The following is a 21,705-nucleotide window of genomic DNA, read 5'->3' as shown; positions in this document are numbered from 1 at the left end:
CCGTGTGTGCCGGTAGTCAGTGGCGGCGTTGAATGATAAGTCCCAACCTGATCATCAGTCAAGACGGGCTTTTTGAACAGATCATGCGCTGAGTGTTTACTGTAAATACGTAAGCCTCTTTTAGGCCTTGAATAAACATCAAGTTCACTGTCACGGGTGTCAGAGAGAATGGAAAATGTTACAGTCACTTACAAACGATAATGAAAACCATATTCATCGCCTCACCGCGATTGTCAAATTTACCTACAATTACTCAGAGTAACCGTCAACGTAATTATTTTAATTTTACTAAAATTGAGATAGCTGAGAATTACAGTCACTATATTTAATGCATTCAGGTATCAACATTTATTAATTTGTTAATTTTTGCAAAGCCGATAAGAAGATTGTTCTGTGTGCAGCAGACATCGGCGTTGCCATTTTCACATGGTACATAAACTGCATTTTGTAGGCTAAATTAAAACTTAAAAGGCTTCGAAAGTACTTATCCGGCTGCACAGTCATGGCCTTACTGTATATATGGGTACAACAGTACGTACTTGCAATAATATAAATATTTTATTTCAAAACGTTTTCGAAACATACAAAAGATAAACTGCTAGAATGATCTGCTAAGTGGGCTTAAGTGCAAATGGCATTAATTTGCTTGTACAAGTTCCAAATAAAGATAGCGATATACTAAGAAACACTAAGTAATCCTATTCCGAAAATATTTTAATATTACCATTTGTGCAATTTTTTTCTAGAACGAAACTTTCTGTACTAAAAAGAGCGTTTTAAAACTTTTTTTGGTTGATGTGCATGTGCACCGTACCTAACAAGGTGCGCTCAGCCGTTCACCGATCGCGACACCGGCCATCTTGATATTGAAAATTACACGTTGTTTTTGTGTATGTTTTGTGCTCGGCTTTGCAGTCAAATAAACTTGATAAACTGCCTTCGCACTCAGATTTCAGACAAGTGCAAAGTGCAGCGTTACATGATCAAGTCCACAAAAAGCAGTGAACCGATTTTTTGCAAACCGGAAGCTGGAAAATAATTGAAAAATTCGGCCCAGATTGGCAATTGTTTGGTTACAAACGGCGGTCAAAGCCACTGGTAGCCTTTACGACAGAAGAGAAAACAACGGGGCACAAATAATATAAAAGCTCATTTATTATCAGGCAGACAAATTTGTTGCGATTGTGGCAGTACAGTAGACCGGTGGATATACTTTCATTCCGTTTTAATTTAGATTTGACAATTTCAAAGTCTAACGGGATAGGTCATCAGTTTTCCAATAGTTTTCTTTTTTTAACGACGTCTTTAATTTATTTGTTTGCAACATGCTGACATTAACGATAATAGCAGCCGGTAAGTTTCTGCTTGCAATAAGGAATACTTCCCCTTCAGCGATAGAAGTAAAAACTGTATAGATATATATTATTCATATAATATAAAGAAATCAGCTTACTTTATACGACGTAATTACTAGTCTTGGTCATAATAATGTGAGAAAAAGTATCTCTTGATAAGCAGTGGTGCCGGTAATATTTGATGATCTGCAAAGTCATTTGTAAAAAACCCTGTTTGTTATATTCAGTTAATTTTAGTACATTTCAGTATTCATTGTAGTGCTTAATCGTGATGCTGTTTGATTGTAGTCATCGGCAGTGCGCTGACCGCAGGCTATCAGGCGCCAACTCCCTACGCAGCAGCTCCCGCCTACACGGCACCGGCATCCTATTCACCTCCGGCTTACCAAGCACCGGCGTCCTATTCACCTCCGGCTTACCAAGCACCGGCCGCACCGACTTACTCGCAGTCCACGTACTCTGCATCCTACTCTGCCCCGGCGCAGCCGGCATACTCCTCCTATTCCGCGCCACCCACCTACCAGTCTTCCTATACCGCGCCGGCGACGTCCTACTCGGCGCCCCCCACCTATCAAGCATCCTACTCCGCGCCGGCTCAGCCAGCGTATTCATCATACTCCGCGCCGCCGACCTACCAGGCCCCCTACTCCGCACCAGCCCAGCCGGCCTACTCCTCGTACTCGGCACCCCCGACTTACCAGCAGCCAGCGTACACCGCACCGGCCAGCTACCAGTCCTCTTACAGCAACTACTCCAAACCCGCTTATCCATCGTACAGCAACTACTCCAAGCCGGCCTACCAGCAGACCTACACCCAGCAGACCTACAGCTCATACGCCGCCCCCGCCTACCAACAGCCGGCTCCGTCCTACCACGCCTACGGTGCGCAGACCTACCAGAAACCGGCCGTTACCTATGAACAGCCAGCCTACCAGCAGTCTTATCAGCAGCCGGCCTACCAACAATCTTACCAGCCAGCCTATCAGCAACCATCTTCCTACCAACAACCTGCATCTTACCAACAATCCTACCAGCCAGCGTACCAAGCGCCTGCTCCCACCTATCAGTCGCCGCCGGCTTACCAGCCCGCCTATCAGGCTCCAGCTGCCACCTACCAAGCCCCCACTCCCAGCTACTCTCAGTCTTACACCGCGCCCGCGCCCGCCTATCAAGCGCCAGCGACCTACCAGGCTGCTCCGGCTTACACCCAGACCACCTACAAGCAGACTTCCTACAGCTACCAGGCCCCGCCGGCGGCTACCTACTAGAGGGCAGGAAGGTCACCGGATGATATTCATGGTGCAGTGCACCGGCTTTCTCTGTGACTAAATAAATACTACATATTTGTGGCGCATATAGTTGCTGCTATGTTCCCGCTAAAAATCTGTGCTTTGTTGTTTTGTTAAGTACTGCACGTAACTCGTGATATGCATAATATATATTCGACGCGTATAAGAGTGCTTTCTTCGATACGTATTGCGTTGAGAGACCTAAAATTGTTGTTGAAATAAAAATAAAAAGCTGCTTCAGTAACCAATTCATAGAATTATGGCTTTTACGGTATCCTACGCAATACACCCGTACGTAAGCATTTTCGATTTGAGTTTCATCAATGCTTTTGCAAAATAACGTCATGGAGCCAGGAGACTCAGTCATAATTTTTTAAACTTTGACACACTACAATTTTGCAACAAAGTTGATGTGCGAGCACCGGAGCTACTGTTTAAAACAAATATGAGAAATGCTAAATTGGAAAATACGTATAGTTACAGTATTATCTGTAGATACGAGTTACGTATAGTTACAGTATTAGATAATATATAATTGTATGGATACTCGTACATCATACATGTACAGTAATTACTGTGTCAGTCTGTGTCCAGCCCTGCTCTCTGTCTAACAATAAATGCAAGCAACGACAAAAAACCCAGGTAAACGACTGGGACGACAGATGTACCATTCTTATAATTTAATATCTGTGTGCATAATTTTATATTTGCGTCGCCTAATCATCTAATTGTTCTGTATATGGTCGGCACCTGCATAAACGCTGTAATTCAGGGCGCGTAACTGCGTTAATATCTACAGATATTAAGTTGAACAGAAAAATGTACGTCCGATCTGGTTTCCCAGCAATTCGTCGACGGAAATTTGCTGACCATCAGCAAGCCGAAGGAACCCGTCGAAAGGAGCGTAGTTCAGGTTTCTTAGTTTCCGAAATTCCTTGGTTTTCTTAACGCTCGCTCTTGTGACAATCGATCTCGTGCGCTTGACCTTGGGACAGTGGAAGCAGTGTTTGTCGGCGCAGTGTCGATGAGCCGTCTGATATAAGCCATTTTACCGGTCATTTACTAGTGCTATTCGTAAAGTACAGTATTTAAACAATTAAATAGATGTATTGTCAATAGTAATTTTACTATATTGGCTCCTTGCACTTATTAGTTATTAGTTACTTTTAGTGCGTTAACTTTGGTTTTCAATTAAAAATAATGTTAAATATTGGTAACAAAAGATACCGTACAGATACACACAGTCGCTGGGTTCCAGTTACCGGTACATGCAAAGCAGCGGCATGGTGATGGACCGCTGCTGCAAACAAAAGTTCGTCGGCCGCAAAGAACATCGATAAGAACGCTGCATGTATTTAACAATGCGCTACAAGGACAGTTACCTTTGCATCCACAAGCGTTTTACTTTTTTTATTTTAAATGGATTCAAGGTTAATAAGGTCAGTACTCCGATAGACCAGCCCGATATAAAATCAAACAATATGCTTCCTACTGAACCTTGGCGGCCTAAACGCGACCTTCGATTGTAAAATTGCCGTAGTCTGGCTTCTTTGCAATTTAGACAAATTAGTTGGTGTTCGCACTTGTACCACCAAGGAATCAATAACTGCGAGACTGCAGTTAGTCTGGGATTACGCGGGTCATCTAAATTATTTATTCCATATTTTCGGTGCTCGACAAAACCATGGCCTTATTCGTTGCAGCGACTCTTTTAGCAGGTAATTCCATATAATATTATTCTGTTCTGTGAGAATACAACGGCTATTCAACGGCATTAAGCAGAATAACAGATAAGAAGGACCTGCAGTAATAGATAAGGCTGTAACTTTTTTTCTATAGTTATAACAAAAATTATGATTTTGGTAGGTGGTAGGGCGCAATCAAACCAGAATTAACATCCTATTTAAAACTTATTCGTTATTTATCGATAACTAATAGCACACCTTGTTAGAGCGTGCTGAATTTTTTATGATTTCGTTGTGTTATGTTATTTTTTTCCAGTTCTAACTAATTCAATAAAACGGCCGCTAGTCTCTTCTTGTTTGGTATACCTACTTCCGGTCACTAGTAATAATAACTATTACAATTATGTTTATGCTATAGTATGTACTAATACTGACCTTTACAGTGATAGCTGCGGCTACCGCTCAGACGTACGACAGCAACTACAACGCGGCTCCGGCATACAACCAGCAGTACAGCCAATCCTACGCCGCCCCGGCGTCCTATTACGGCCAAACCCCCTCGTACTCCCCCAACTACCAGGCCTCCTACACGCCCCAGTATCCTAACTACTACAACTACTACAACCGCTACGCCGGCTACATCCCGCCCGTCGGCTACCAGGGCTCGTCCCCGTCGTATGCCTCGTACCAGGACACCGGATACTCAGGTTATCAGGGCTATGGAGCGTATCAAATGGGCTACGGATACGGTGTGGCTAACTACGGATCCGGTAATTACCAGGGCCAGCAGTATCAGGGCGGATACCAGGGCGGTTACCAGCAGGCCAGTCCTTCCTACGGACAACAGTATCAAGGAGCGTCCTACTGAGCCGACTACCGCGCCTGGTTCAGCAGTGTCTGTTACGGCATATTGATAGTGTTTTTGTTTTGGATAAGGATGCGGAATATTTGGTTGTTATCTTCACTGTTAGTTGTCAGGGCGTTTTGCCCATATTTGTCTACTCTAAAATAAAACCTTCGGGTCAACCGACAGAAAAATTGATATAATTACATGATTAGTAAATGTTTTATCGAGTCAGCTATTACTGTATTTTGCCATAGTAAAACAAATCATTGAATTTTTTACTGTGCATTTTATGATTTAATAGAGAACTTAGACAAATTCGGTTTATTGATGCGATAGAACCGTCATCACTTTTGACCTTTAAGAGCTGAAAACATGTACAGTGTGTTATATCCTAAAAACGGCCGATGTCACCCAGATTCAGCTTCGAGGACATACTGACTTGTTGGAAACCGCTGGTGATAAAGTTCTCAATAAAGTTTTGGTAATAAAGTTTTTTTTTACGCATACGTTAAGGATAACTAAAGATATCACACATCTGCAGCTATCCTAACAGAAAAATGTCGTATCAAGTGTTATTTAAACGGTGCAAGGAGCACACAGCAATGTTTTAATGAGCAACATGATGCTGCGTATTTTCGGATACTTGGAGTACCTTTGCTGCAGAATATAATACCGTTATGAATAAACGGCAAACCGATAAAGTTGTAACATGTGGCATGATTAAATATAAAATATACGCCTGTAATCGCAAAAAGTAGTAGTTAATTTTTGGATGGAACAAAACGTGACACCATTGTTAATAATCATATGTTTTCGGCACCGTTGGGCATAATGTGCATCGTTTCAGAAAACTGTTTTCTTTTCCCTCCCATAAGGCCATGCCATGTCTGATTATATCATGCAGTTTTTAAATTTATTAGCGAATATTTTTTGTCGTATCACTATATTTTACAATTTTATATGAAGTGTGGTCAAAAGCGGCAATATACTTTAACAATGTACAGATAACTATCGCGCAGTAAATTTCGCCAATCAAACCAGCATAGTAAACCCTTGTGAGCTACGTAAAAAACGCCCAGATTTAGCAATCAGCAGAAAAGGAATACACGGGAAAGCAAAAACTCAGCACAACAAGTTACAGATCAACAGTACTCTGGTGGATGAGTTTGTTGTGCCATTTTACCCCGGTAATTTTCTGTATGTGCGGAGCCTAATTTATTACGGGAGTCAACACAGCATTGTGTTTTTATAGTTAATCTAGAACGCATGGATTAATGTTTTAGATCAATCTGTACATATGCGAATGTACAGTTACACATACACAGTCATTCCCGATTTTGATCGGCATCGGATTAGGTCAAATTATCGCAGGCCAGAAAAAAATGCCAACAATTGTCATAGTAAAGAGGCTACGGGTACGGAATGTTGACCCTTAGTCCATAGCGGTCATTCTCCAGCGACACCGAGTTCTTTAGGAGGAAACCGCTGGTATTGACCGTTTAGTTCCGGAGACATGCAGCTGGCTTGATTCTTTTGCTGGTGGTTGTGTTGCTGTTTGACACACTTGGTTCATTTCCAATACATTATTACGCAACAGGATCCCCATGTCAAGTTAAATACATTTCATGATACGGCCCACACGCTGAGACACATTTTGCTATAAGGGAATTACAATAGATCTGACTGAACGCGGGTGTGAGATGAACGCGTACGCGCGGCTCGTTCTGCTGACCGGTAAAGTAACTTCAATATTTCTACGCAAAATCCTTTTTTATTTTCTTTAAAAATTATATCGTGTTTGTTAAACTAGTTTCGTACTTTTTGCATTTCAAAAGCTCTTTCAGATACAAAAAGTTGGTAAACTTAAACGTTGTTATCATATATCACATTTATTGCTTTAAATATCTGTACATATATTTAGTGTATTACATAAGTGCATTACATATTGTTTTGTTGTATCCAAATTCAGGTTTTTGCGCGCTATGGATAACCGGTAGTGGCGCAGTCAGGTACAAATTTCCACCGGGTGAGGACGGCAACTACACCAGCTGCGGAGTAACGACATCGCTGAGGGCATCCAGCTCCGATCCTAACGCGCAGAGTCCGAGCAGCACTATCCTCATATCCAGTTCCATTGATCCAAACGTTGAGTAAGCACGTTTTCCAGACACTGTCATTTCATAAACGAAACAAACGATACATTTGCTATTAATTAAGACAAACGTATTTATTTTATTTTTGAATTTGCGGAGATTTTACACTTCATGTATTTTTTAAAATGAATTGAAAGTGCTGTTGTACTATGCCAGATATCTGTGTTCGGCCGGTTACGGTTACGACATCACAGGAATCTACTGCTACTCCCTAAAATGCCCGGCATACGGTTATGACCAACGCACTCCGTATCCCAATCCGTACGCCCCGCCCCAGCCTGGTTACGGTCCCCAAAAAGGCCCTTATCAGCCCGCTTATCAAGCTGTCACTGTCGGTGCGCAAATTGCTTCAGTAGAAACTACATATCCGTGCTGGAAAATACGGGTGAGATTTTATTATTAATCTTAACAAGGTAAAATCGCTTATTTAACATGCTTAAATGCGACAAAAGTTAAGGATATTATCGATACGAGAGTACGCAAAGCCCGGTCACGCTGATACAGAAAATTATATGCATATTTTTAGTTAATATTTGTACGGTTTAGTTTATATGCAGAATTGTTTTGAACGCTAATGCACTAATTCGTAGCAACTCCGACTGAACACCTACGTCTACATCGTCTGCTTCATCCGCGGCTACGCATCCACCATATACCAGGTGAACTTCAAGGAGAACTACCAGATCACCTTTGACCAGGTAGAATCCATCTTCAACACCGGTCTCAGCGGCGTGGGACGTGTGGGCTTCACCACGGAAAAGGAGCTCTCCTGCCTCGTCACCGTCTTCTCCAGCTACCACACCGCTTTCCGCTACGACCAGATCCGCGAGCCCTCCGACATACTCCCGCCGATCTACCACATCTGCCCCAACAACTACAAATGGTACTACTGCGGCAATCTGCCAGTGACCTCCACGGTGGACGCCTCCATGTGGCTGGTGCACAAGACACCGCAAGCCTTTTTGGTGGCCAAACAAGGTGTTGACTCCGCACCGGTGCCGGGCGTCATCACTGTGAACCGCGATTCGCCGACGGGAAATTATTCCGTGGAAAAATGCACAACCCCCATTGTGCATTTCTCCATTAATCCCGATGTGGAGGAGTACGTCTGCAGGAATAAGCTGATTGAGACAATCACAAATATCGGCTGCTCGAATACCGACGGAAGTTACGCGCCCATTTATCCATTATGCGGTGCGTTGTAAAAAACTTATTAATTTTCATTAGTACTGCCATACATTTTACATGTAAATGATATAATTATACGAGAAGATATGCACATATGAATTACATTTTGTTAGTGATACATAAGACACATGTGTTTATACATTTTTCAAAAACAACGATAAATAAATGTACAGATGCATACTGTATACAGTATTTTGCCAAAATCCTAATGTTGTACGAGTACAAAGTTCGTCGATTTTGAAACTCGTATAGATAATTGTAGTATAAATTTTCTAAGGTATCAGTTATAATTTGATTCATAGAGATGCCGGCAAATGTTACTGCAGCTAATTTCGTATGAACGATTGTTATAGGTATCAACAAGGCAAATGTTATTTATGCCGGAAACATGACCTTCATGTGCGCTTCGGTTAATGTCCTGCACTGCTGCAATTATACCGTCGTGGAAGGCCAACCCAGATACTCCTCCTTCTGCATGTTGTACGATACCAGCGCTAACCAGTTGCGACAAGACAAAGTGGTCTTCCTCCGCGGCTCAGACCAGGTAAACGGTGCTGCGCTTCTACAGAAGTCTTGTAATTCTTGTTATCCAACGCACTTCTTTGTTTCTTAGGCTTCCGATCTACAGTATGTGCGAGGTCACAGTGACGCATGCCAGTACATTTTTGTGACCAGTCCGACCAAGTCATTGCGAGCCTACTGCTTGTCCAGTCTCGTGGCGGCCATGAACAACGTCTCCACCTGCGGCGACTACACGCCGGGCGAGATCAACCCAACGGAAATTGGAAAGGAGTCCCATTATTACGGGGCCGAGTCTTGTAGCTACAAATCCAAGTGCTGTGGATCATCGTCAACATGCGTGGCGTGCACGCGACCGGCCAAATTTTATGGCACGTATTTTTATTTTCTTGTAACGATTTAGCACTTTGTCGATAATAACACTGTATCTTGCATACTCTTACAAATTTTGTATTCCTATTTCTTTGTATACCTTTTATAAATTTGTATTTAGCGAGAACATATACAGTGGTATGTGAGAAGCATGACCTTTTCACGCTTCCCATGGAAACTGTACTAATTTGTTTTTTATATCGCAGACAAATATCTATCGGAACTGTCATGCGGCTCCGACAAAAAGAACAACTACGACGACTCAGGTGACTATCCCAGTCCTCCAGCGCGCAACCCGTACGGACAAAGTCCGCAGCCTTACGGCCGTCCCGGTAATTACACCCAGTACGGACCACCGCCCCAGTACGGTGGGGGCCAGTATGGACCACCTCTTCCTCCTCAGTACGGACCTCCTGGTTACCCAGGCCTGCCGCCGCCCGGCAACTACGCCATGCCTTACCAAGCTCAGTATCCTCCATATGGCGCCGGACCACATTATCCGGGTTAAACGCAAAACTGTCTCATTAGTGATACTGGGAAGCTGTCCATTCTTTGTGGGAAAAAAACAGTGCAAAAATTGTTTTTCTACTCTTTCTCGATGATTCTCGTTATATTATTAAGTTTTGTTTAAGCGCAATCTGTAAAGTTGTGAATGACCGAGTACTTAATCGAATGCAGTAGTGTCTGAATTTATTTATAAATAATTCTCTGCAGGATTCTGTGGTATTTTACTAGCGTTACTTTTCATATAGAACGCAGGCTCGGCTTGTGATAATCACCTTATTATTTATAGTTTAAACGTTAATAATGATATAGCTCGTTTGGCACGTTTCACCCTGTAGATACGTATACGTACATAATGAGTGATTAACATGCCACATGTGCCTAAGCTGGCTTACGTTGTCCTTAATCATAGTTAATTGTGGGTGAATCCATCCCATTTCTTGCTTATGGCTGTTTGTCACTCCTTATTGGTTGCTTTGTTTCTGAGAGATTGAGATTCTGAGCGGTTTTGCTCTGCTGAGTGTTGGTGTTCAGTTGAAATCATTTCTGCAGTTTGGGCAGTGAATTTTTCTCCCTCCCGCCCTTTCTGCCCTTTGCAGTGACTTTGTTTTTTTTTTGTACAGTATGTTCTTATTCTGTTGCACAATATATACAATCATAATAATTATGTCAACATATTTTCAAACATTTGCCGGCCGCATACCTTATCAAAAATACATGATCGCAACTTACAATAAATTTGATGATCTTCTACTGTACAGTACCTCCTGAATGGGTCGGCAGACACGTTATGGAATTTACGATTTTAATTGCGTGCTTTTGAACTGACCGGTGAGGTGATTTGGTCTCAGTGTGCGACCAGTCCATAAAACACTTGCGGGCTCAGCCAAAGAGGGGAGCGGGCGCCGTTGCAACCGTGAGATATCGCTGCGGAACTGGGAGCATATCATTCTGTACATATGTCCCGAACGTGTCTTGCGCAGGGAAATGAAGTATGGCATGAAGTCCACCAAATTAGCAAGCAATTGAGCATTTGATAATCGTACCTGAACATAATTATTATTGAGTGTACAACTTCAGCATTCTAACTACTCGCTAAAAGATTCTGATTGTCACCGAAAGGCGCAGATATTCGAATCGAAAAGTGACAAAAGTCGATGATCAAGTGGTTTTTGTGCATTCTTTATTTTACTCGTAGTTGCGCTGCCGGCCACGTTGCTTAGCAACTGCAGTGTTTGCAAATTCAGTGGTGTTTCCTTTCGTGCAGCACTGCATGCGTTGCAGTAGGGCTTTTATTTGTTTTATAACTTGAGGAGTTTGTAAAAACCAGTTGTGCCCTCTGCGTTTCGCAGTCCATCTCTATCTAACGTTTTGAAGATGGCTAATGGAGACGTTGATGACCTTTCCAGCGTGGACGAACAGTATGCACAAATCACGAATCTCCATCCAAATCCAGTTGGCTATCTCCATGAAATATGCAGCAAACGGAAAGAAGACACTCCGCAGTTCACCGTGATATCGTATCATCAGAAGAAAGCAACGACTGTATTCTTCGTAAAGGCTGCTGCACTGGGAATTGACGCAGTCGGCTCTGGATCGCGAAAGAATAACGCCAAAGCCGTCGCGGCATATAAAATACTGGCAGCAAAGAATTTTTGCCAGCCCGTGCTCGATTTGACTGAACCGAAGGTTAACGAAGAAGTTCCGCCTGAACCAGCACCAGTGGAGAATCATGAAAAGCGGAACGAGAACGATCTTCAACCACTGCTGTAAGTGCGGGTGAACTCAAAAGCGTTGGCATAGTACGTTGTCCGCTCAGTTTCATGTGAAAGAATAATAAAGCTACTGTGTACCGAACCGTGATATTGTAATTACATAGGTTTACTGGGCAATAGCCGCCATAACAACAAAAGTGCAAGCGCGGAAACACTACTTTACAGTTAAAATTTAAACATTAAAAAAACAACCAAAATCTCTATCCGCCCGCGGGTTAAAAGGCAACGTACTTAACACAGCAGTAGCATTCCCTTAATGACAGCCAAACTAAAACGTTGCTTCGTAAAAGCAGTAGAACGCGCTTTTCCAGTTAATTCACGAGTTTTACGGCCCATAAAATGTACAAATTCACTTAAAGCTAGGCCGAAGACACCGAACGTTTCAACAACTAAGGGATAGAAAAGGTGTCTACTTTCAGTGGAGAGTACTTCCGTCGCTTCTCATTTTCTGCCAGGTGAGCCACACTTCCTGCCTTCTTCGAACTTCCTTGGACATGGGAATCGGCTACTGTACACCAGCTTGTGACATCCCATACAACAGACTTTCCTTGACGGACTGGAATAAGCGTCATGCCGTCAGGTCGAATCGCCGCACTTGGTGATAGGCCCGTCGGTTCCAGTTGACATGGGAATCCTGCACTCTCGCAACAGTTTTTGGCAATACTGTTCATTTCTCTATGTCTGGCCCATCGCCCATTCGTTGATTTATTGCAGGAAAGCCCGTGATGCAGGAAAGCCCGTTCGCTTCCACTAATTTGCCGCATGCCACGCAGTTATGAGCTGCCATTACAGGCAATCCAAAACGTAATGCCACTCCTACTCTGACTTCTTCATCTCGTAAAAACTTTCCAAGACAAGGCGCCGGTAATGCATTCAGCCATCCCCCGGAATCTCTGCTAAATGCAGCCAACAATACGGCTCTTGCGCGCTCATTGCCAATCGTTGATAACATCAGTTCTGATACATCCCTGTCAATCATCGGTACATCCCACAAGTACTGAAACTTTCGCACACAATCTTCTGGTAGCGTGCAGTTCGTCGTCTGATCGCCCCGTGCCGTAATCACATAGCCTTGCTGATCCCTATTTGGTTTGGTGAATAAACGATTGCATTTCGAATAAAACTTGGAAATATACTAAAGTAAATAATGCTGCATTAATGATTGGTCATTGTAGAGAAAAATCGAAAGTGAATGACGAAAAGCAAGTTGTGGCCATTTGCAGTTCATCCGGACGCCAAGACCTTTTAACAGAAAAGAAGCTCAGTGTATTCTCTTCAATCCCCCCATTTAACACAAATAATCCTACAGCAAGGTATGTCAATTGTCAGATCGCCCCGTGCCGTATAACATCCCAAAGTAAATAACTTTTTGAAAATATTATGTAAGTGTGGCCTGTGCTCTGTTTATTACAGTACGTGTTAATGATTGATTACTACCTGTTGCTGCGCACATTCGAATGCAACGATAAGCTAAAATACTTAATTACTACTGCATGGTGGCAGCCTGTAGAGAATAGCATGTAATAATAATATGCAAGTGTGCGAGTACAGAACCCAAATTTAATATCTTCTAGTGTCAATTGGATATTGAACATCGTCCAAGCAGGATCTCTGCGCATTGAGTACCAAGAAGCCGGCAGATCGGAGGAACAGTCACGAGCGTCATGGATCTGCAGAGTGATGGTGGATGAAGAGGTCACCGTTGGGGAAGGTGCCAGCAAACGACAGGCTCTTCGAGAGGCTGCTGAACGCATGCATAATTACCTGCTAAGCCTCGAGAGTGTCCAACTAAAGCTAGAAACTGTTGAGGAAAAACTGGTACGGGTTGCGATTACTTTCTTTGTTAACATTTATTTGTGTGATGTACAATTAGCCAGGCGAAACAGAATAATATACAAATATAAATGTAATGGGTGCACGGTATATTATGCACTTTACATCTTCATATAAACCTTAAATCAAAAGCCAAAAAGTACGTCGTGTATAAAAATAATTCACTTATAATTATTGCTTGCACAAATAATTCAAGTAGGATATAATTTTTATAAGCGTACCGAGGTATGTGTAATGATAATTCTGTGGCACATCAGAGTTTCAAAGATTACGTTCTAAAATGTAAATGTTTTCGGATTGCATGGTTGTAATTAACATGTTGAATGAGAGTTTGTGTCTGCAATTTTACTGTGTGTGCTTTGCAGAAACTATTCCAGAAACCACCGGTAAAAACAGAAACGCCGGCAGGATGGGGTCGATTTCAACATAGTCTGCTCATTAATCGCTCTGCTAAGAATCTGCCGACAGGAGCAGCATTATTACAAGAATACTACCAGGACTCACAGTGGAGTACCTTGGATGATCGATTGGCTTTACTGGCTACTAAATACAGTTTCCGGTATTACTTTGAGCCATGGCCACAGACTGACTCCTTCAAGAGCAGCTACCGTTCTGTGCCCACGAAATCAAAACGAAAAAAACGTAGGTGCATAGACTATAGTCTACCGACACATCCTACATGTACTACTTCGACTGATGAAATTACGCATATTATACGCTTCTTAACTGTGTACACAACTTTTATAGGCAAAGTGGAGGGCCCAGTTTTATTGACAATGATCGTGACATTCGCCAAAACAGAATTTCCGCTAGGATTTTCTGGCATGGGTGGCGACGATCAAGCCGCAAAAGAATCGGCATTACGGAAGGCTGAACGATATTTCAGCGTCGTAGCAGACGTCGAGAAAATATCCTCGGGCGCTGCGAAGCATGGGATAAGTCGAAAGAAAGAGTAATTTCAGGTGGAGAAGGTCAAAGAAAGTTTACTTTACGACGTTTTTCAATTTACTAGCGACTTGCCCCTGGAAGTCGCATTCAGCACTAGCACAACCGTCAAACTGCTCTAATTACCTGTATAAACTGTATGGGTTCGAAAAGGTCATCCATATTCTTACATGTAGGAGATTAACTTTAACTGAGAATCACAAATAACAGTTTTTATCTTTTTCTTTGCGTTTTGCAACGTTTGTGCTGTTTGCAGTATTAAATGACGCCCGGATGAGGCACGCAAGCTGGCAGTTGCAAGGCGTGTGCAAGCACAAGTACTGCACTTCCGCTTTGTTAACGTTCTGCAACTACAAATTTTGCGCCATATTTACCTAGAATAGGATAGACACCGTTTTTTTTCGCTGCGTCCGTACTATCTGTCTGTATTACTGATCAATATAGCCCTTTAATGAAATTAACTGTTGAAATTGTACTTTTTGTTATTATATTATTTGACGACCAACAACATGATTCAAGTTATTACTACTGTATATCATAGGTTTGAATGGTTTGTGAATATTATAATTATATTTTAAAAAAAGTAGCGCGAAAGGTACTGATAACAGTTCTAATCTGTAATCCAAAAGTAGCGATAGCAAGAAGTGCACATACTATCTGTATTGCAGAAGGACATCTTTTTGTAAAAAGGAAAATCATAGAGTTTTGGAAAAATAAATTAAACCTTCAAAAGTCAGCAGCACGGATAATCATGACTAGCCCATGACGAATTGCCGGTAAATGACACTTCCGCCGTGCACGACCTTTACCCCTCTTAAGCAGACATTGGTATGTGGCTGACCGTGAACAATTATTCTTTTTTTGCCAATTCTCCGATTTGCATTTCCGATAAAACTCGCCGGAAGACAGAAACAACCCGCAGCATGGTACTTTCTCTTTTACACCAAACGCGAAAGCAGCTCTAATAAAATTTGGATGACAAAGCTGTAATATGCAAGATTTGTTTGGCTTGTCTTTGTTGTCCAACGATTGAAGGTTTGGTGTTCCTTTACGCTGCCTGACATTTTTCCACATACCAGTTGTTTTCATGCGAACTGCCAAAATGCGTGACCCGTGGCCGGCACTGTGCGCAACTGCAGTCTTATGTTTTTCATATTTTATTTTTCCATCGACAGCTACAGGTATTGTACCGCGCTAAAGAATAAAGTTGTTGATAATTGTGATTTTGGTTGTTGTTTTTAATTCTTGATTGTGCAATAATGGCTGTAGTGGAATGACTGACTGCTATGTCGCAGTGTAAACATAAATAAAGCCCCTAGCTTGTACTCGCGACACATTGTTGTGTTATGTACGAGTTTTAATGATTTTGCCGGTGAAGATTCGCTTACAATTGCAGACTGTACGCGGGAGCAGGCCAAGTGTAACCCGGCGTGTGTGGCGGTGGAACGGGTATTTCACCGCCATGGCACCAGCGCTTCATCCTCCGCACTAATGGCTCTACCACAGTTGACGAACAACTAGTAAGTGAAACAGAAAGTCACCTGTATCATTAATCAAGCTTCTATTTACCGAACTGTATAATATCTGCATCATTATAACAACTGCATCATCTTAATAGTGTACTGTGCTACTCCAAGCCGGTATCAACCAAACGGAAAAGCCAGATTCTGTGCGTGAACGGAGCCATGGACGATCTACAAAACGCTCAGCCACAGTTCGTTATCCTTGCGGATGGTGTTGTGACCAATTTTGAGGTATGAACATAATTTTAAAAAAATAATTTCATAATTTAAACGGCTAGCTGACGGTATTTATACATTATACAGGCTTTCGCTGTGGGCACGAAGCAGTACGTGGTGATCTTCGCCATGAACCGCAGCCCCATTTTATACGAAGTGTCCGTCAAAGACCACACCCTGGTCAACTTCCACGCCCTGCGCGTAATCGGCGCTGCCGGCGCACTGGATATGGCCGTCGCGCAATACGCCCACACGACCGTTTTAGTGACCAGCAGTGGGCGTCAGTGCCGGGAAGGTGACCGCCAGTGCGGTTATCCCAGTGTGTCCATCATCGACCAGAAAGCCAACACCATCACCCAGTGCACCACGGCCAATTCCGGCCCGGCGGAGTATGTGGCTGCCTGGACGGCCAACGGAGCGCACTATGTGGTGTTGGCGTCCTTGATACCGGAAAACGCGTTCGCTTATCGGATTGCGCTACATCAGATTGTCCAGGGCGGCAGCGGCGAGTGCGCATTAGTGCCGGTGGAGGAAATTTCTTTTGGCCGTGCAGCACTGTGTGGTATGCAATATAAAACGAGTTAAAAAATTTAGTTACAAATACGTATGTGTTTCTTAACTTTTACGCATCATTGTATGCACTGTAGTTACTTATCCATATATATATTATGGGATGCGTTGTTCGGGATCAGCATTTACATTTTCGGATTTTCTCATAGTGTGTATGAAACGAATATTTACTAGATAAAACGCTTATATAGCGCACACACAATGTCATGTGACATGTACTACCATAGAGCGCATATTTAGATAGAAGTATGCTTGTAATTTTAAGGCGTTCAGTCGCTGGAAGTCATTACAAATGCTGGTGCGGATAATCTGATCGCATTGATGGTATCCAATCACCATTGTCCAGAAGTTGTAAATGGGATACTCAAGGCGAACTCCGAGAAAGCCAACACATTGTACCTGCTCTGGGATGCCAATACGCAGAAATTCGTCAGAGTAGCCGACGAACTGCCGGCAACGAGTGGGGTACAGACTATACAGTAATTATAAGCTTTAAAAACAATTTATTCAAAATTAAGTAATCGCTGAATAATTAAATTTACGTAATGACTTTAGTACCATGTGCTTTGCGCCAGTAATAAGGTAAGTTTGGTAAAGGGACATTTGGACATCCAAATTCGCGTATAGATGAAGGAACGAACGTCTTCCTGTTACAGGTACGGTATAGGTACAATTAGGATTGATTAAGTATTTGATTTTCAGGTATCCAAAATTTCACGAATCTCCGAACAATTCTTCCTTTGTCAAAAGACGTCCGAGCCGTCGACCGTTCATATCTCCGATGTCCTGGCTGAAACTCTCCGTAAATATATTTTCCTGGTATAATAATTTGTATAAAAAATAAGTCGTCAAATTATTGCAGCCAACAGCCTCGTCGGAACGGTCCGTGTTAACAACCAAGCCTCAATCAGCGCCGTCCAATCGGCCAACCGCGACGCTTACATTACCCACGTAACCTCGTCAGGATCAGGTTAGTACCCTTGCACCACAACAGAAATTCCCACCTAACAACGTCCCCGTTTCAGTGGTCATTGACTGGATATCATGTGCGAAAAATCAGCTGATAAAGGCATCGAACTATACGTTCAGTATGTACAGTAGAATCCACACAATTAGGAATTATAGTTATGATATGGTTTTGATAAACACACGGTTCATTATGCATCTAAAGGTCAATACACTGGCAATGTCTATCTGACCGGCTCCAACAACCTGACCGAACCGGCCGATGAAGTAGTCGATAATTCCAACCATCTCCATCCCAATCGCCGGTTCAATCTCCGACGACCTGATCGTGATTCTCCTCGGGCAATGCCCCATATGGAGGATCTTCCAGCAGCGTTTCTGCACAGTGACCTCGTCAATACCACGTCCAATGCTACTGACAGTTCATTGCTGATTGCCCCCCAAATCCGCTACGAAGATGTTTTGATCGATCGCCACGTGGAAGAGCCGCAGCTGCTGCATCCCAGTTTCCCCAACGATGGACATGGACAAGGGTCCGGCATGCCGCGGCCTGGTCCCGAGCTGTCGGCGCCGCAGCCCGTTTTCGGACAGGCACCGGTACCGGAAGGACTCAGCCAGCCTAATATGAACAACTGGATGCAAGGCATGGGATACCAGATGATGGGATCTGGACAGCCAATGACGGTTTTTATGGGTCCTAATGGACCGCTGTACCCTGGTGGCTTCGGGTAAATTTTACCACTAAATTCAGTAACAAAGCCAATAAGTGTTAACTTCATAAAGAGAAAGCAACTCGGACCGGTTACTCGATGCTCTTAGCTGTAGGATATCCTTGTAAGTTTATCTAATTACAATTGGTCTGCTTAATTCGAATATTACATATCTGGTAAATGTATAAATATTATGTAAAAATATTATATTATAATATAATAATTTTTGTTGGAACGCACATAGATTGTTATTAATTTACTGTTGCACAGTACAGTATGGTTGCTGCTAACGATTATACTACTTCCATTTTGTTTTATAGCATAAATTCAGATACTACTCAAAAATTTTAAAGCACAGAAAATCAGAAATTATTGTCGCAAACACGAGTATGCTGTACATATTGTACTTCGTTAAATAATCATGTAGTACTCGTACGCTGAATTTAATTTTAGAGGGCCTGGACCGCAGCAAGTTCCTCCAGGAAGCGCTTTCGCTGGATACATCACGTTTCCGCCGGTAGCAGTATTTTCGCCGGTACCTACAGTGTATCCAATGCCTCCGAATGCGAACATTCCTAACGCACCCCAAAATACTGAACAGCCTCCGTAAGCTTGCCTTTCCGGGCACTATTAAATCTATGAACGTAAACCTAATTGCACAACCAGAGATACAATCAATTAATAAATAGCAATACATAAAATATAATTTCTGTACGAGAGCGCTTGGATTAAAACATTGCCACGTTATAGATCTGGAGCGGTGCCACCCCAGTTCCATATGCCATCACCCGCGATGCCCCCATCACCATGGTGGAACCCTGACCCCAGATTCCAAGCACCGCCACCGATGCAGCACGCCCAACACGTACAACCTGTAGCCAGACCCTGGGAGCAGCCACAACGCGGGTTCGTTCTACTATAATCACGACCTCATAGCGCTTCATATTTCGCGTGCACATCACAAAAGCATAAAAGCACAAAAAGGCTATCAACAATGTTGGACCGTAGGTTACCAAATGCTATACCCCCTCCTAATATGATCCACCACGGACCACACAGAATGGTACAACAACCCAATTACACCAGCGTCCAACAGCCGCCATGGATAATCGAAGTTAACATCACTGTCACCACTCCTCCACCTGGTACATTAACTGATCTGCAATTTTTTGTTGTATAAGCAAAACCGCGAAAAGGTCAAGGCGTACACAGAGCTTACTATGCCGGTATTTTCAGAAACCAATGCCACGACTATCCTGTGGACAATGCCATCCGAATCGTCACTACCCAGCGACACAACCTCTGTGATCAGCATCGAATCGGCAACTGACGCAACGGACGCTATTCCAGTTACAACGTCAACGCTGACCACCGACCATACCAGCGCACCCGATACCACCATGGACAGCACGGTGCCACCGTCCGTAAGCGATGTCACAGCGTCGACGGATCTAATATCAACTACACCCGTGATTATTGATTCCTCGACATAAGCAGTTAACTCTCACTGTTGCGGAGCTGTGACTCAGAAATCAACCGATGTGCACCGAATGTAGAATGTATATCACGTTTTGCGAATACGCACAGCCGAAAAAATGGCTGTTATTGTGGTGTTATTATAGAATATGCCTGTTACTTTTTAGCGATCTTGTTGGATACTTCCGGTATACATCTGCTGTCATGTGTTATGTAACGGTAGAAAATATTTATTGAACTACAGTACTTGTTTGTTACCTTATTTCTTGTTTAATAAAATAATAATAATAATGGAAGTTTATTGTCCTTGCACGGAGCGAGTGCCCCCTCTAAGCTTCAGACAGCGAGACAGCGGAAGGAAAAACACACAAAACATTACAACAGCATCATGAAGTGAAACACGAAAACATGAAGTGATTACGATGACAACAACACACACTGTTTTATAATAAACAGCAAAACACTTGAAAAGGCAGTACAGAGAGTCTCAAAGGTTGCGATCAGTTGGTGTTATCGTGGAAAAAGGAAGGGAGACGATCGCGCTGGGGTCGATGCATAAAACCAAAACCCACATTGACAATTACGAATTTTCAAAATGTTTTCAAAAAGAAATCGTGGGAAAAAGGGAAAGCAAGGACACTTACGCACGTAATCGCCTTTTGTACAGTTTCAACTGAGTCGCAACCGTGATACTTCACTAATTAAAATTTACTTCTTTATCATTGAACACCAAAGAATAGACGTAATTATGCTAGTCACTTGTTCTGAAAGCTTTAGCTGATGGTAAATCGTTCCAGTTTACTGTCTTTAAAGCTTCGGAAAAGGTATTCAACGTGACGTAGGCGTTGGGCATCAGGGGAAGTTCATTCCAGACGGACACAAGGCTGTTGAGATACGAGTCATGGGCAGTGGTCACTGTTATTCCACAAACGGTTGTTGGGGACGGCTCAATCGGGCACGGGTGATTCAGGAGGCGTTCTGATATTCTGGTATTTCCTGCAACAGACTCAAGCACAGCAGCAGAGAATTTCAGGGAGATACAATTAGATCACCCATCGGAACAACCCGAAACACTAATTTGTACATAAACAGCAGTGCTTTTTTCAGACGGCGCGTAATCAGATCGTCCCATTCAAGTTCTTTTAGACGTTTTTCGTAATTCAAGACATCGTTTCCGAGTCGCAAAGTTTTAGAAAACCTTCTCTGACAACTTTCGATGGCATTTTTCGACTGTTTTAGTGACGGCTTCATGATGACGCAGCAGTAATCGATAACTAAAAGGACAAGTGCTTCAAAGAGCCGTATGCGGGCACCGTAGTCAGTGTAGCGAAAAACGTGGTTAATGTAGTTGACTCTTTTGTTGCATTTTTTTGCTACATTTTCGCTGTTGATTTTGAAGTTCAGTTTTCGATCAACAAATATTCCCAAGTGCTTTACGTAATCAGACTTTGGTACAGGAACATTGTTAATACTGTACTGACATGAAGAATCAGGAGATTTCTTTTTTGAGAAACGAACGTGGACGGACTTTGCCGCGTTAAGGATGAGCTGTTTGTCAATAAGCCATTCACCAAGATGCGCTAGGTCTTCCTGCAGTAACTGGGTGTCCGCTGTGGTTGTAACCGGACGAAACACAACAATATCATCAGCAAAAACGAAAGCGGCGCTTCCGTTTTTCAGTGCAAAAAGGATGAAATTCAACACGAAAATAAACAACAAAGGGCCCAGTACAGAACCTTGAGGTACACCACTGTTTACCGGTAGCGGATCCGAAATTTC

The 21,705-nt window shown here is 42.9% G+C and overlaps 4 protein-coding genes and 1 long non-coding RNA gene across 7 annotated transcripts; 4 read left to right on the top strand and 1 right to left on the bottom strand.

Annotated features, from left to right (window-relative positions):
* Positions 1-1,120: 1,120 nt before the first annotated feature.
* Positions 1,121-5,367, top strand: LOC129584102 (adhesive plaque matrix protein-like). The gene is made up of 3 exons (XM_055476205.1): positions 1,121-1,353; positions 1,644-2,608; positions 4,748-5,367. Exons 1-3 carry the CDS (start codon positions 1,326-1,328, stop codon positions 5,195-5,197), a joined length of 1,443 nt encoding a protein of 480 aa, XP_055332180.1. The 5' UTR covers positions 1,121-1,325; the 3' UTR covers positions 5,198-5,367.
* A 1,018-nt stretch (positions 5,368-6,385) lies between these two features.
* Positions 6,386-11,081, bottom strand: LOC129584018 (uncharacterized). Its single transcript, XR_008689840.1, has 4 exons — positions 10,742-11,081; positions 7,941-8,437; positions 7,119-7,346; positions 6,386-6,833 (listed from the first exon to the last, which is right to left on the bottom strand). It is a non-coding gene; the product is annotated as an uncharacterized LOC129584018 (long non-coding RNA).
* On the top strand, positions 6,437-10,118 carry LOC129584015 (uncharacterized). The gene is made up of 7 exons (XM_055476096.1): positions 6,437-6,910; positions 7,146-7,326; positions 7,486-7,714; positions 7,920-8,523; positions 8,871-9,061; positions 9,131-9,407; positions 9,615-10,118. Exons 1-7 carry the CDS (start codon positions 6,877-6,879, stop codon positions 9,914-9,916), a joined length of 1,818 nt encoding a protein of 605 aa, XP_055332071.1. The 5' UTR covers positions 6,437-6,876; the 3' UTR covers positions 9,917-10,118.
* Positions 11,082-11,193: 112 nt separating the features above from the next.
* LOC129584016 (uncharacterized) lies at positions 11,194-14,733 on the top strand. 3 transcript variants are annotated; one of them, XM_055476098.1, is made up of 5 exons: positions 11,194-11,681; positions 12,911-13,000; positions 13,262-13,505; positions 13,886-14,162; positions 14,268-14,733. In XM_055476098.1, the coding sequence occupies exons 1-5, from the start codon at positions 11,290-11,292 to the stop codon at positions 14,474-14,476; spliced, it is 1,212 nt and encodes a 403-aa protein (XP_055332073.1). In that variant the 5' UTR covers positions 11,194-11,289; the 3' UTR covers positions 14,477-14,733. The 3 variants fall into 3 exon arrangements, with proteins under 3 accessions (XP_055332073.1, XP_055332072.1, XP_055332074.1); XM_055476097.1 differs by having other exon boundaries at positions 12,863-13,000; XM_055476099.1 differs by having other exon boundaries at positions 12,863-13,000; positions 13,886-14,166.
* Positions 14,734-15,386: 653 nt separating this feature from the next.
* LOC129583950 (uncharacterized) lies at positions 15,387-20,200 on the top strand. Its single transcript, XM_055476012.1, has 13 exons — positions 15,387-15,646; positions 15,862-15,985; positions 16,084-16,219; positions 16,292-16,766; positions 17,040-17,239; positions 17,477-17,576; positions 17,637-17,744; positions 17,800-17,862; positions 17,946-18,468; positions 18,904-19,056; positions 19,201-19,356; positions 19,459-19,595; positions 19,687-20,200. Exons 1-13 carry the CDS (start codon positions 15,553-15,555, stop codon positions 19,941-19,943), a joined length of 2,526 nt encoding a protein of 841 aa, XP_055331987.1. The 5' UTR covers positions 15,387-15,552; the 3' UTR covers positions 19,944-20,200.
* Positions 20,201-21,705: the final 1,505 nt, after the last annotated feature.

Source organism: Paramacrobiotus metropolitanus, unplaced genomic scaffold, assembly GCF_019649055.1.
Source record: "Paramacrobiotus metropolitanus isolate TYO unplaced genomic scaffold, Prichtersi_v1.0 Parri_scaffold0000012, whole genome shotgun sequence".
NCBI lineage: Eukaryota > Metazoa > Tardigrada > Eutardigrada > Parachela > Macrobiotidae > Paramacrobiotus > Paramacrobiotus metropolitanus.
This window is presented reverse-complemented; position numbering and strand designations above follow the sequence as displayed.

Coding starts and splice junctions, on each gene's coding strand:
- LOC129584102 (XM_055476205.1), top strand. CDS start 1,326: ATGCTGACATTAACGATAATAGCAGCCG. Junction 1,354..1,643: donor ATTAACGATAATAGCAGCCG/GTAAGTTTCTGC, acceptor GTTTGATTGTAG/TCATCGGCAGTGCGCTGACC. Junction 2,609..4,747: donor ACAGCTACCAGGCCCCGCCG/GCGGCTACCTAC, acceptor TTTATGCTATAG/TATGTACTAATACTGACCTT.
- LOC129584015 (XM_055476096.1), top strand. CDS start 6,877: ATGAACGCGTACGCGCGGCTCGTTCTGCTGACCG. Junction 7,327..7,485: donor TCCATTGATCCAAACGTTGA/GTAAGCACGTTT, acceptor GTACTATGCCAG/ATATCTGTGTTCGGCCGGTT. Junction 7,715..7,919: donor ATCCGTGCTGGAAAATACGG/GTGAGATTTTAT, acceptor ACTAATTCGTAG/CAACTCCGACTGAACACCTA.
- LOC129584016 (XM_055476097.1), top strand. CDS start 11,290: ATGGCTAATGGAGACGTTGATGACCTTTCCAGCGTGGACGAACAGTAT. Junction 13,001..13,261: donor ACAAATAATCCTACAGCAAG/GTATGTCAATTG, acceptor AATATCTTCTAG/TGTCAATTGGATATTGAACA. Junction 13,506..13,885: donor AAACTGTTGAGGAAAAACTG/GTACGGGTTGCG, acceptor TGTGCTTTGCAG/AAACTATTCCAGAAACCACC.
- LOC129583950 (XM_055476012.1), top strand. CDS start 15,553: ATGCGAACTGCCAAAATGCGTGACCCGTGGCCGGCACTGTGCGCAACT. Junction 17,863..17,945: donor GGCATCGAACTATACGTTCA/GTATGTACAGTA, acceptor ATGCATCTAAAG/GTCAATACACTGGCAATGTC. Junction 19,357..19,458: donor TGGGAGCAGCCACAACGCGG/GTTCGTTCTACT, acceptor GTTGGACCGTAG/GTTACCAAATGCTATACCCC.